This window comes from Ranitomeya imitator, chromosome 2, assembly GCF_032444005.1.
Source record: "Ranitomeya imitator isolate aRanImi1 chromosome 2, aRanImi1.pri, whole genome shotgun sequence".
Taxonomy (NCBI): domain Eukaryota; kingdom Metazoa; phylum Chordata; class Amphibia; order Anura; family Dendrobatidae; genus Ranitomeya; species Ranitomeya imitator.
In genome coordinates this window covers 52509335-52521622 of record NC_091283.1, presented here as the reverse complement: position 1 = coordinate 52521622, position 12288 = coordinate 52509335, and the positions used below count along the sequence as shown (strand labels likewise).

At 46.1% G+C, this 12288-nt stretch overlaps 1 protein-coding gene across 3 annotated transcripts in view; it reads right to left on the bottom strand.

Moving 5' to 3' along the window:
• Positions 1–12288, bottom strand: part of LOC138661800 (cytochrome P450 2F3-like) — a 130277-nt gene that overhangs the window by 54510 nt on the left and 63479 nt on the right. For all 3 annotated transcript variants that reach the window (XM_069746726.1, XM_069746725.1, XM_069746727.1), the window contains exon 3: positions 6906–7068. In XM_069746726.1, coding sequence (XP_069602827.1) covers positions 6906–7068 — 163 coding nt within the window. The remainder of the gene's footprint in view (positions 1–6905; positions 7069–12288) is intronic.

The following is a 12288-nucleotide window of genomic DNA, read 5'->3' as shown; positions in this document are numbered from 1 at the left end:
GGCTCTGCTCAGCGGAGATGTCGCTCCCAGCGTCTCGCTGAGGCTGATTCGGTGCATAGGGTCACTACTGCCTTTTCTGGCTTTCCTATGGTACCCTGCACTGATCTGCGGCGAGCAAGCCTCTCTGGGACTAAGTCCTTGTTTACTCACACTGAGCATGCCCAGGGCAGGGTCTCCCATTGGAGGTCGAGGGCCACATGTTCGCTCACATGCTCAGGTGCTGCAGTACATTCCATTGGTCCTCCTGGAAGGTCCTGAAAGGGCAAAACATGCTCAGGTACTGCAGCACTTTCCATTGGTCCTTCTGGAAGGTCCTGAAAGGGCAAAAACTTCAGTAGCAGCTTCCTGTGCTGCAACTATATAAACTGCGCATGACCGCACGGCCATGCGCTAGTATTGTCTTGAAAATATGTGTGTGTGTAGATGGATGTATGTCGAAGGATGAAAGCTCCTAATATCCCTCCCTAGTGTTGTTGACTGTTTGCGGATGATGGTAGCTATCTAGCGCCCGACTAGCCATCAGCACAAAACACACATAACAGCGTCTAGTTGCTGTGACCGCCTGTACGGCGCCGTGCGCTTTCCTTACCCAAGCCTGGGTGGTTAGCGTCGTCCGTTTGTGCGGCACCGCACGCACTCTCGTGCCTTTATTTACTATTTCGATAGTTTCCTTACACACCCAGTTGCGGTGTTGTGCCAGCAGTGGTCTAATCGGACTTCAATCCTAGTTGGGGTTGTGTTCGCTGACTTATTGCTCGCGCTCTATGTGCGATACCGCGGTCCTGTGACGCAACAGGATCGCTTCCTTCACGCAGGGTGAAGTTAACCCTTGTATGTATACTTATAGTACCGCCATATAGTCCGTCTTACTTAGCAGCAGGTACTTTCCTGCATGGTGGATCCCGGGTTGCGAACGCACCAATTCCAACTAATAAACTATATATTTGGTGCATTCCGCCAACCCTAACAGAATACTAGTGCCAGGATCTGGCTAAGTAATGGTGGATGAACAGCGATTGCAGGGGTACATCCAGCTGCTGGAGGGCCGGTTGGCGTCTCTTGAGCGTGCAACCTCGGCGGTGGATGTTACCGCAATAGCTGTTCAGGCTGCTAGCGTGGCTGTAGCAGCTTTACCCACTGCCACCTCTGTTCCGACCCTATCTCACCTTCCTTTGCCTGAGAGATACTCTGGGGACAGTAAGTCCTGTAGGGGTTTCGTGAGCCAATGTGGTATACACCTCGAGCTCCTGGCTGCACGTTTCCCTACTGAGCGGGCAAAGGTGGGATTCATAATCTCCCTCTTGTCGGACAGAGCGTTGGAGTGGGCTACGCCGCTGTGGGAGCGCAACGATCATGTGGTGCGGAGTGTTCCTCGGTTTCTGGACTCTCTGAAACAGGTCTTTTTAGGACCTCAAGTCACCCATGATACAGCGCTCCAGCTGCTGGCTTTGACTCAGGGTTCAACCATGGTCAGCCATTTTGCTGTTCTCTTCCGGACATTAGCGTCTGAGTTGGAATGGTCAGATAAAACCCTCATTCCCGTATTTTGGAGGGGGCTGGCTGACCATGTGAAGGACGCTTTGGCCACTAGGGAGATTCCCGCCACACTGGAGGAGCTCATAGCCATATCTACTCGCATAGACCTTCGTTTTCACGAGCGAAGGTTGGAGCAAGCCCAGTGTAGGCAGAGGTTTCGGCTGGCTCCCACCTTCGCCAAACCTTTGGAATGTCCAGTCCAGGCGTCCGAGTCACATGAGGCCTTAGAGGTGACACGAGCGGGATCCAAGTCTCAGTCCGCCCGTGCACATAAGGTCCGTCATGTTTACCGGCAGTCAGGACATCTTGCCTCCAAGGGTCCTCAGCGGTCGGGGAAACGTCAGCGTTTAGTGGCAGTTGGAGGAGGTACACTAGACACGGCGACGTTTGCCTCAAAGTTGTCCTTCAAGGGGACAATTACCATAGGCCCATCCACTCTTATGGTCGAGCTATGCGTGGATTCTGGGGCAGAGGGTAATTTTATGTCTTCCTCTTTTGCCCAGCGTCACGCAATACCCTTGGTGATGCTCGCCAAGCCTGTGACCGTTCGAGTGGTAAATGGGTCAACACTATCCTCACAGATTACCCACCAAACCATTCCTTTCATGCTTACTGTGTCTCCATCACATCAGGAGATAATCTCCCTATTAGTCATTCCTGAGGGAATTGATGAGGTCCTGTTGGGGATACCATGGCTTCGCTACCATTCTCCTCATATTGAGTGGTCCTCTGGGAGAATTTTGGGATGGAGTAAATCCTGCGAGGGTAGATGTCAGAGGGAGTGCGTTCAGGTTGCTACTACACAGGTACCCGCAGATCTTTCCTCTCTCCCCAAGCACTATTGGCCCTATGCTGACGTGTTCTCCAAAAGAGCTGCGGAGACCCTTCCGCCTCACCGCCCCTATGACTGTCCTATTGACCTCTTGCCTGGTGCTGAGCCTCACCGGGGTTGAGTCTATCCGTTATCTCTCCCGGAGACGGAGGCAATGTCTCAGTACACCCAAGAGAATCTGGCAAGAGGATTCATTAGGAAGTCAGTGTCACCGGCAGGGGCTGGGTTCTTCTTCGTACAGAAGAAGACTGGAGACTTACGTCCATGCATAGACTACAGGGGTCTTAACGCCATCACCGTTAAGAACAAGTACCCATTACCCCTGATATCTGAGCTGTTTGATAGGCTACGGTGAGCAAGGGTATTTACGAAGTTAGATCTGCGGGGTGCCTACAACCTGTTTCGCATCCGTGAGGGGGATGAATAGAAGACGGCTTTTAACACCAGGGATGGGTACTATGAATATCTGGTGATGCCCTTTGGGCTCTGTAATGCCCCAGCCGTTTTCCAAGACTTTGTGAACGACATCTTCCGGGATATGCTCACCACCTCGGTCGTAGTCTATCTGGATGATATTCTCATCTTCTCTCCAGATATTGACTCCCATCGGAGAGATGTTCGCAAAGTCTTCGACCTCTTTCGGGCAAACTCCCTCTACGCCAGGTTGGAGAAGTGTGTGTTTGAGCAGGAGTCCTGGCCTTTCCTTGGTTATATCATCTCTGCCCAGGGTTTGGCTATGGATCCTGCCAAGTTACAGGCTGTAATGGACTGGCAGGAACCCAATTCTCTTAAAGCGGTGCAGCGCTTTATGGGGTTCATTAATTATTATCGCCAGTTCATCCCACACTTCTCAACTTTGGTAGCTCCCTTGGTTGCCCTCACCAAGAAGGGAGCAAATCCCAAGTTGTGGTCAGAGGAGGTCTCCAGATCCTTTCTCTCGATCAAGTCACACTTCGCTAGCGCTCCCATCCTACATCGCCCCGATGTTGATAAGCCATTTATCTTGGAGGTGGATGCCTCATCCGTTGGTGCTGGAGCAGTCCTTTTCCAAAAGGATGCTCAAGGTCGGAAGCATCCATGCTTCTTCTTCTCCAAGACCTTCACACCAGCGGAGAGGAATTATTCCATTGGGGACAGGGAGTTGCTGGCCATGAAGTTGGCTTTTTCGGAGTGGAGACATCTCTTGGAGGGAGCTCGCTTTCCCTTCCAAGTCTTCACTGACCACAAGAACTTGGTGTATCTGCAAACGGCCCAGCGGCTGAATTCTCGCCAGGCTAGATGGTCCCTGTTCTTCTCCCGGTTCCATTTTACTCTCCATTTCCTCTCCGGGGAGAAGAACGTTCGTGCTGACGCTCTCTCCCGCTCCGTGGTGTCATCGGAGGAGGAGGAGCCTCGGCTTATTGTCCCTTCTGAGAGCCTGAGAACTGTAGCTCCGGTTTCGCTAGAGTCTGTGCCCCCGGGCAAGACTTTTGTACCAGCTAACTTGCGACCGGAGGTTCTCTCGTGGGCTCACTCCTCCAGAGTGGGTGGGCATTTTGGGACCAAGAGGACATCTGAGCTTCTGGCGAGAACATACTGGTGGCCAAATATGGCCCGAGATGTCAACGACTATATTCAGGCGTGCGTTTCTTGCGCCCAGAATCGGTCTCCTCGGCAACGGCCTGCTGGGTTGCTTTACCCTCTACCGGTGGCAGACAGGCCCTGGGAGATGGTCAGGATGGACTTTGTGGTGGGTCTACCCAAGTCGCGTGGCTGCTCCATTATTTGGGTTGTCACCGACCATTTCTCCAAGATGGTGCATTTGGTGCCGCTTCCTCGGTTACCGTCAGCACAGGCCTTGGCGGTGTTGTTCATTAAACATGTTTTCCGATTGCATGGTATGCCTGATAAGATTGTCAGCGATCGGGGTCCCCAGTTCGCATCTCGGTTTGGAGAGAGCTCTGCCGTTTACTCAGCATAGAGTTAAACCTCTCCTCTGCATACCATCCCGAGACGAATGGGTTGGTGGAGAGAACCAACCAGACTCTGGTGACATATTTGCGACATTTCGTCTCTGCTAGGCAGGATGACTGGGCATCTTTGCTACCTTGGGCGGAATTTGCCTTGAACAACGCCGTAGCCGATTCCACTGGTCAAACTCCTTTTCTCCTTAATTACGGCCAGCATCCGCGTGTCCCTGTGCCCATGCCCGTGTCATCCACCGATTCTAGGGTGGCAGACTGGGCGGTGGAGGCACGTGACATCTGGGACCGCACACAGGATGCCATCCGGGCCTCCAAGGAGAGAATGAGGGTTTCAGCTGATACACACCGGCGCCCCGCTCCGGTCTTTGCTCCTGGCGACTTAGTGTGGCTCTCCACCCGTAACATCAGACTGCGAGTTGAGTCCACTAAGTTTGCTCCTCGCTACATTGGCCCGTTTAAGGTTCTGGAACAGGTCAACCCTGTGGTCTTCCGTTTGGCTATTCCTCCACGCCTTGGTATCACCGATACTTTCCACGTTTCCCTGTAAAAGCCCGTTTATTTGTCCAGGTTTTCTGAGTCATCTGCTGGGACATCGGGTTCATCCACGGATGAGTTTGAGGTGAATGCTATTGTGGGGTGCAAGCTGGTACGTGGCAAGAAATTTGATCTGGTGGACTGGAAGGGTCACGGCCCAGAGGATAGAACCTGGGAGCCTGTGGAGCACATTCGGGCTCCGCTGCTTATCGCAGCTTTTGAGCGTAGTATGGCTCAAGGAGGGGGGGGGCCCTAGGGGGGGTAATATTAGGAGTCGAGTTTCCTCTGCTGCACAGGGGGAATCTCGATCCGTGTCTGCTGCGGTCTCCCATTCGGTATCGGCCGCAGTGGGCTCTGCTCAGCGGAGACGTCGCTCCCAGCGTCTCGCTGAGGCTGATTCGGTGCATAGGGTCACTACTGCCTTTTCTGGCTTTCCTATGGTACCCTGCACTGATCTGCGGCGAGCGAGCCTCTCTGGGACTAAGTCCTTGTTTACTCACACTGAGCATGCCCAGGGCAGGGTCTCCCATTGGAGGTCGAGGGCCACATGTTCGCTCACATGCTCAGGTGCTGCAGTACATTCCATTGGTCCTCCTGGAAGGTCCTGAAAGGGCAAAACATGCTCAGGTACTGCAGCACTTTCCATTGGTCCTTCTGGAAGGTCCTGAAAGGGCAAAAACTTCAGTAGCAGCTTCCTGTGCTGCAACTATATAAACTGCGCATGACCGCACGGCCATGCGCTAGTATTGTCTTGAAAATATGTGTGTGTGTAGATGGATGTATGGCGAAGGATGAAAGCTCCTAATATCCCTCCCTAGTGTTGTTGACTGTTTGCGGATGATGATAGCTATCTAGCGCCCGACTAGCCATCAGCACAAAACACACATAACAGCGTCTAGTTGCAGTGACCGCCTGTACGGCGCCGTGCGCTTTCCTTACCCAAGCCTGGGTGGTTAGCGTCGTCCGTTTGTGCGGCACCGCACGCACTCTCATGCCTTTATTTACTATTTCGATAGTTTCCTTACACACCCAGTTGCGGTGTTGTGCCAGCAGTGGTCTAATCGGACTTCAATCCTAGTTGGGGTTGTGTTCGCTGACTTATTGCTCGCGCTCTATGTGCGGTACCGCGGTCCTGTGACGCAACAGGATCGCTTCCTTCACGCAGGGTGAAGTTAACCCTTGTATGTATACTTATAGTACCGCCATATAGTCCGTCTTACTTAGCAGCAGGTACTTTCCTGCACGGTGGATTCCGGGTTGCGAACGCACCAATTCCATCTAATAAACTATATATTTGGTGCGTTCCGCCAACCCTAACATATATATATATTCTTTTTTTTACTTTTTCTTTTTTCACTTATATGTACTATTGTGTGCCACCTTACTACTTTCTTCGATTATTAAAGGCTATTTATTTTAAGACTTGCTTACATCTAATAAAAAAATTTATCCTGGTCATGCGATGATCACATGGGTCTCTAGATCATCACAAGGCACTGCTCTGATAACTGTACTGTTATAAGCCATGCAGCTGTGTGTAGAAAGACATAACTAGGACAGACTATAATTCTCTGGATGTACAATAAAGGCGAGTATTTACATACACACTGCATAAAATTACTGATCATAAGATAGAAGATAAACAGTTGATCACTTGGGGTCAAACTTCTGGGACCCCCAGAGATTCAGAAAACGGAGATCTGGAACCTCCAAGTTCTGCAGCCCCATCTTGAATGGAGTGTGGGTGTGATTGCTGAACATTCGCTCCACCCATTGCCAATGGAACTGCTGAATATAGATGATCATAACGTTCAACTGTTTCCTGCACTCCCATAGGCAATATTGAGCAAGCATACCTCCACTCTATTTATGATGGGGCTGCCGAGCCCCATTCTGAAGAGTTTCAGAATCGCCATTTTAGTATCATTGGGTGTCTCTTCATTCAGCCTTTCAGTGATCAGCATAGGATAGAGGATAATTTGTGATTTTGGAAATAACCATTTAGAGAATATTGAATATTGACATTGGAATACTATTACCATGGTCTCCTATGAAGTTTAGGAAAACTGGATAGTCTCCTCTGTCACCAAACGCATCATTTTGGTCAATCAAGGCCTCCTTCAGTGCTTTGTAGCCACATATGACGACTCCAGGTTTAGGTCCTAAGTATAGGGTGTACACTGGCCCATATTTATCTTTTAACTGTGAAAAAATAAAGCAACACAAATTTTTTTTAGCATAAAATAGATTCAACAGGAGGAGTAGTTAAAGGACCCTCTACGCATTACATTGAGACAATCCATATGGCTGCTATACGGCACTTGGTTGAGAGGAAACTCAGCATTAGTTGGCTTTGCAGGGAGGCTGTATTTGGGTCCTATTACAATTCTTAGGAAGATCCATTTGGGCTGATAGATAAGTCTAGCAAGATCTGATTGATCTGTAGTATAGCCCTGAAATAGACTGGACTGAGTGAAGTACACGATTGGAGGAATGGGCCAGTGAGAGCCATTGGGAGTCACGGCCAAAGGAGTAGACGCTTGAGCCTGAGCCTGAAGTGTGGCCTAATTAACTTTTTATGAGACTGCTTACTGGATGGTTTCTGTGAAAGAACTTGGGTGTGGATAGATACCATGAGAAATAGGCTGCCGTCACACTAGCAGTATTTGGTCAGTATTTTACATCAGTATTTGTAAGCCAAAACCAGGAGTGGGTGATAAATGCAGAAGTGGTACATATGTTTCTATTATACTTTTCCTCTAATTGTTCCACTCCTGGTTTTGGCTTACAAATACTGATGTAAAATACTGACCAAATACTGATAGTGAAGCGGCAGCCATAGAGTTTGAGTAGAAAAAAAAAGTCCTTAAGAACATGTATAAAAAAAAGAAAGAATGTGATAGACTCTAGCCAGAGATGAAGCAGTGCTTAAAACATTAGTGTAAGAACTGTATGAACTAACACAGCGTTGGGAGTTGTTTCCATGAAAAGAACAGAGACTTGAGTGACAATTGTATAACATAATAATGAAAAGATGCCCAAGATGACCACATTTGGTCCTGGGCCTTAATTTATGGTGCAAGATTAAATCTAAAATGTCTTAATTCTAGAAAAAACATATCTGATTCCCACAGTAAGACACAGCTGGAGACCCTGAGCAGAAGACAGAAGCGGTTTATTACGGCTTATGTCTTTCATTTTACTGGCCACATAGAGCTCAATAAGCACTAAGTGGTAAATCAATTAATCGGCTCTGTTTATGCGTCTATTAGATCATGTGATCTGGCATAGTGAACCTGGCAAAGCAGAACTATAAAACATCTTGGGAAAAAAATAATAAAAAGTAAAAAGTTCCTATCATCAAAAACTTGGATTTTTTTTTCATAAATTTTATCATATACATACAAAAACATGCATACATTTATCATCCACATGACACCACTAAGCTGGATAAATCATTCAATATGCGAAAGTGATCAATAAAAAAACATAGGCAAAAAAATTTATGAAAAATGTATTTTTTTCTATTGTTGAATTGAACAAAAAAATGTATTAATTACTTAGTAACCCAGTCTAACCCAAGGCAGAGCTAGAAAACTGTTTGATTTTATTGAACTTTGATTGTATTGAATTGTTTGACTTTTTTGGCCTGAGATTGTCTTCTTTCTTTAAAGAGAACCTGTCACTTGCCATAAATTTGTAATTTTTTACCTGGTGTAAATGCCGCTGTTTTCCTGAACCTGGCAAATTTTTTATTTTTTCCCTGCTCCTCTCCAGTCCTTAGACCTGGCTCCCTCTTCCCTATACAGCAATGGCTGAGCGTGTTTGCACCCTTTAAAATGTTCCAGAAAATGAAGTATTCTTCCCAGAAAATTATTGAAATAACATGTTTTGTTATACACATGTTTATTTCTTTTGCGTGTATTGGAACAACACAAAAATACTGAGAAAAGAAGGTAAATTGGACAAGGCGCCTTCTCCTAACAGCAATTTTAAGATGTCTCCACAAGCGTTCAATGGAATTTAAATCCGAACTCATTGCTGGCCACGTCAGAACTCTCCAGCTCTTTGTTTCCGATCATTTCTGGATTATTCTTGTTCTATGCTTGGGGTCGTTGCCCTGCTGAAGACCCTTGACTAGGACACAAACCCAGCTTTCTGACACTGGGCACTACATTTTGATACCAAATCCTAATCTTCAGATTTCATACGCCTTGCACACTGTCAGTTCACCCAGTGCCAGAACCAGCGAGACAACCCTAAAATATCTTTGAACCTCCAAAATATTTGACTAGAGGTACTGTGTTCCTTTCTTTGAAGGCATCATTCCATTATTGGTAAACAGTAGAATGATGTACTTTACTGAAAAGCTTTATCTTGGTCTCATCTGTCCGGAAGACACTTTCCCAGAAGTATTTTGGCTTACTCATGTCTAGTTTGACAAACTGCAGTTTAACCTTTTTATGTCTCTGTGTGAAAAATGGGGTCCTCCTGGGTCTCCTGCCATAGCGCTTCATTTCATTCACATGTGGACGGATAGTTCGTGCCGACACTGATGACCACTGAGCCTGCAGGACAGTTTGAAACTTGATTGGGGCTGCTTATGTACCATCTGGGTTATTCTGTGTTGTAACTTTTCATCAATTTTTCTCTGCCATCCACCTCCAGGGAGATTAGCTACCGTGCCATGGGTTCTGAACTTCTTGATGATGTTGCGTACTGTGGATAAAGGAACATCAAGATCTCTGGAGATGGACTTGGACTTGTAGCCTTGAGATTGCTGATTGTTCAATAATTTTGGTTCTCAAGCCCTCAGACAGTTCTCTTCTCCTCTTACTGTTCTCCATGCTTAGTGTGGCAAGCACAGACATACAATGGAAAGATTAAGTCAACCTCTCTACTCTTTATCTGGTTACAGGCATGATTTTCATATTTTGATATTTCCCACATCTGTTAGTTGCTACAGGTGAGTTTGAATGAGCATTATATGCTTGAAACAAAGTTGTTTACAAACTAATTTGGAAAGGTGCCAACAATTTTGCTTTTTTTGTGAAATTATGTCCAATTTACCTTTGTTTCCTCTTTTTTTTTGCGTTGTTACTATACACACAAAGGAAATAAATGTGTATAACAAAACATATGTAACTGCAATTATTTTTATAGGAGAAATACTTACGCTTCTGGAACAATTTCAAGTGTGCAAACACGTTCGGCCAGTACTGTACAGGGAAGAGGGAGCCAGATCTATTTAGCTTTATCTTTGAGTGGGTAAAAAAAACAAACATAAAGTGCTCCTTTGAAGCACTATATTATATTATTGAGGAAAGCAAATAAGTCATTGGAATATGTCATTCAGACAGATTAAACATTCTCTTTGTATAAACATGTTGCATAACAACATCACTGATCATCAGTCATGCAGAAAGTTTCATAACTTGAGCCTGAAGTCACAAAGATTACATATTGGCCACTGTCCTCAATGGTGGTACTGATTGTTTTTTCATAGGTGCCAAGCTCTCACTTCCAGAGGCTATGAGCTCTGTACTATCTGGTTACCCCTAAATGAACAGAATCATTGGTCTATTAGTAATATACCATATCAATTACTGTCTTCTTTCTTCAGTATTTAATGGCTTTCTTTCTCATTCTATAGAGGGGAAAATAAGTATTTGATACATTGCCGATTTTGCAAGTTTCCCCACATACAAAGAATGGAGAGGTCTGTTATTTTTATCGTAGGTACATCTCAACTTTGAGAGATAGAATCTAAGAATAAAAAACATAAAATCACATTGTATGATTTTAAAATGCATGAAATAAGTATTTGATCACCTACCAACTAGTAAGAATTCTGGCTCTCACAGACCTGTCAGGTTTTTTAAGAATCCATACTACTCTGTACTCGTTACCTGTATAAGAGACACCTGTCCACACACTCAATCAATCACACTCCAACCTGTCCACCATGGCCAAGACCAAAGAGCTGTTAAAGGACAAAAGGGACAAAATTGTAGACCTGTACAAGGCTGGGATGGACTACAGGACAATAGGCAAGCAGCTTGGTGAGAAGGCAACAACGTTTGGTGCAATTTTTAGAAAATGTAAGAAACACAAGATGACTGTCAGTCTTCCTTGGTCTGGGAATCCATGCAAGATCTCGCCTTGTGGGGTAAGGAAGCTTCTGAGAAAGCCCAGAACTACACAAAAGGATCTGGTCAATGACCTGAAAAGAGCTGAAACCACAGTCTCAAACATTACCGTTAGTAACACACTACGCCACCATGGATTAAAATCCTGCAGGTTACGCAAAGTCCCCCTGTTCACACCAGCACATGTGCAGGCACAGTTGAAGTTCACAAACGACCATCTGGATTATCCAGAGGAGACATGTGAGAAGGCCATGTGGTCAGATGAGAATAAACAGAACTTTTTGGAATCATCTCCATTCACCATGTTTGGAGAAAGAAGAAAGATGAGTACAACCCCGAGAATACCATAACAACCGTGAAACATGGTTGGGAGATATGATACTTTGGGGGGGGGGGGCTTTTCTGCAAAGAGGACAGTACGACTGCACTGTATTGAGGATGGATGGGGCCATGTATCGCAATATTTTGGCCAACAACCTCCCTACCTCAGTAAGAGCTTGGAAGATGGGTCGTGGCTGGGTCTCCAAACATGACAATAATCCAAAAACTACAGTCAGAGAAATTAAAGAGTGGCTCCAAAAAAGCATTTCAAGGTCCTCGAGTGGCCTAGCCATGTAGATAGCATACAATGTGATTTTCTGGATTTTATTTTTAGATTATGTCTCTCAGAGTTAAAGTGTGCCTATGTTAAAAATACAAAGAAGAAAAGAGAGCAGCATCCATCTTAGGTGAAAACGATTTCCAAAAAGGTGCTTTATTCTGCCATACAAAATTACAACATTTCGGCCAAAGTGGCCTTTGTCAAGTATACAAAGTATCAAAAGTGGCCATCTTAAATAGTGTGGAGCCCAAATGGGCACCAATCACCATCGAGGGGCGGCCTTTATTAAATCTACATACAAATAAAATATGTGCACAAATAATAAACATCATATCGTCCTAAGAACAATAACAAATCCTCCTCAATAATAAACACAATAATTAACATAGAAAATCGCAGATCGGGGTATAATATATTTTCACAGCCCAGTAACTGTTTTTGTTGTTCCGTTGTCATGGCATAGATTCATCCAATCATCGGATCTTCATAGAGCACATCCCCTTTCTTCTCCAATCACTGTGCTTTGAAGAAAAGGCGCACAATGTACAGTCATCCAATCAGCTAACCCGCACTGGAAGGTGTGTCACCCACTCTAAGACGCCGGCGCGTGCGCACAGAGAGCACCGCGCCGACGGTCACATGACCGTCCCACGGCGCCGCCCAGCACGCCGC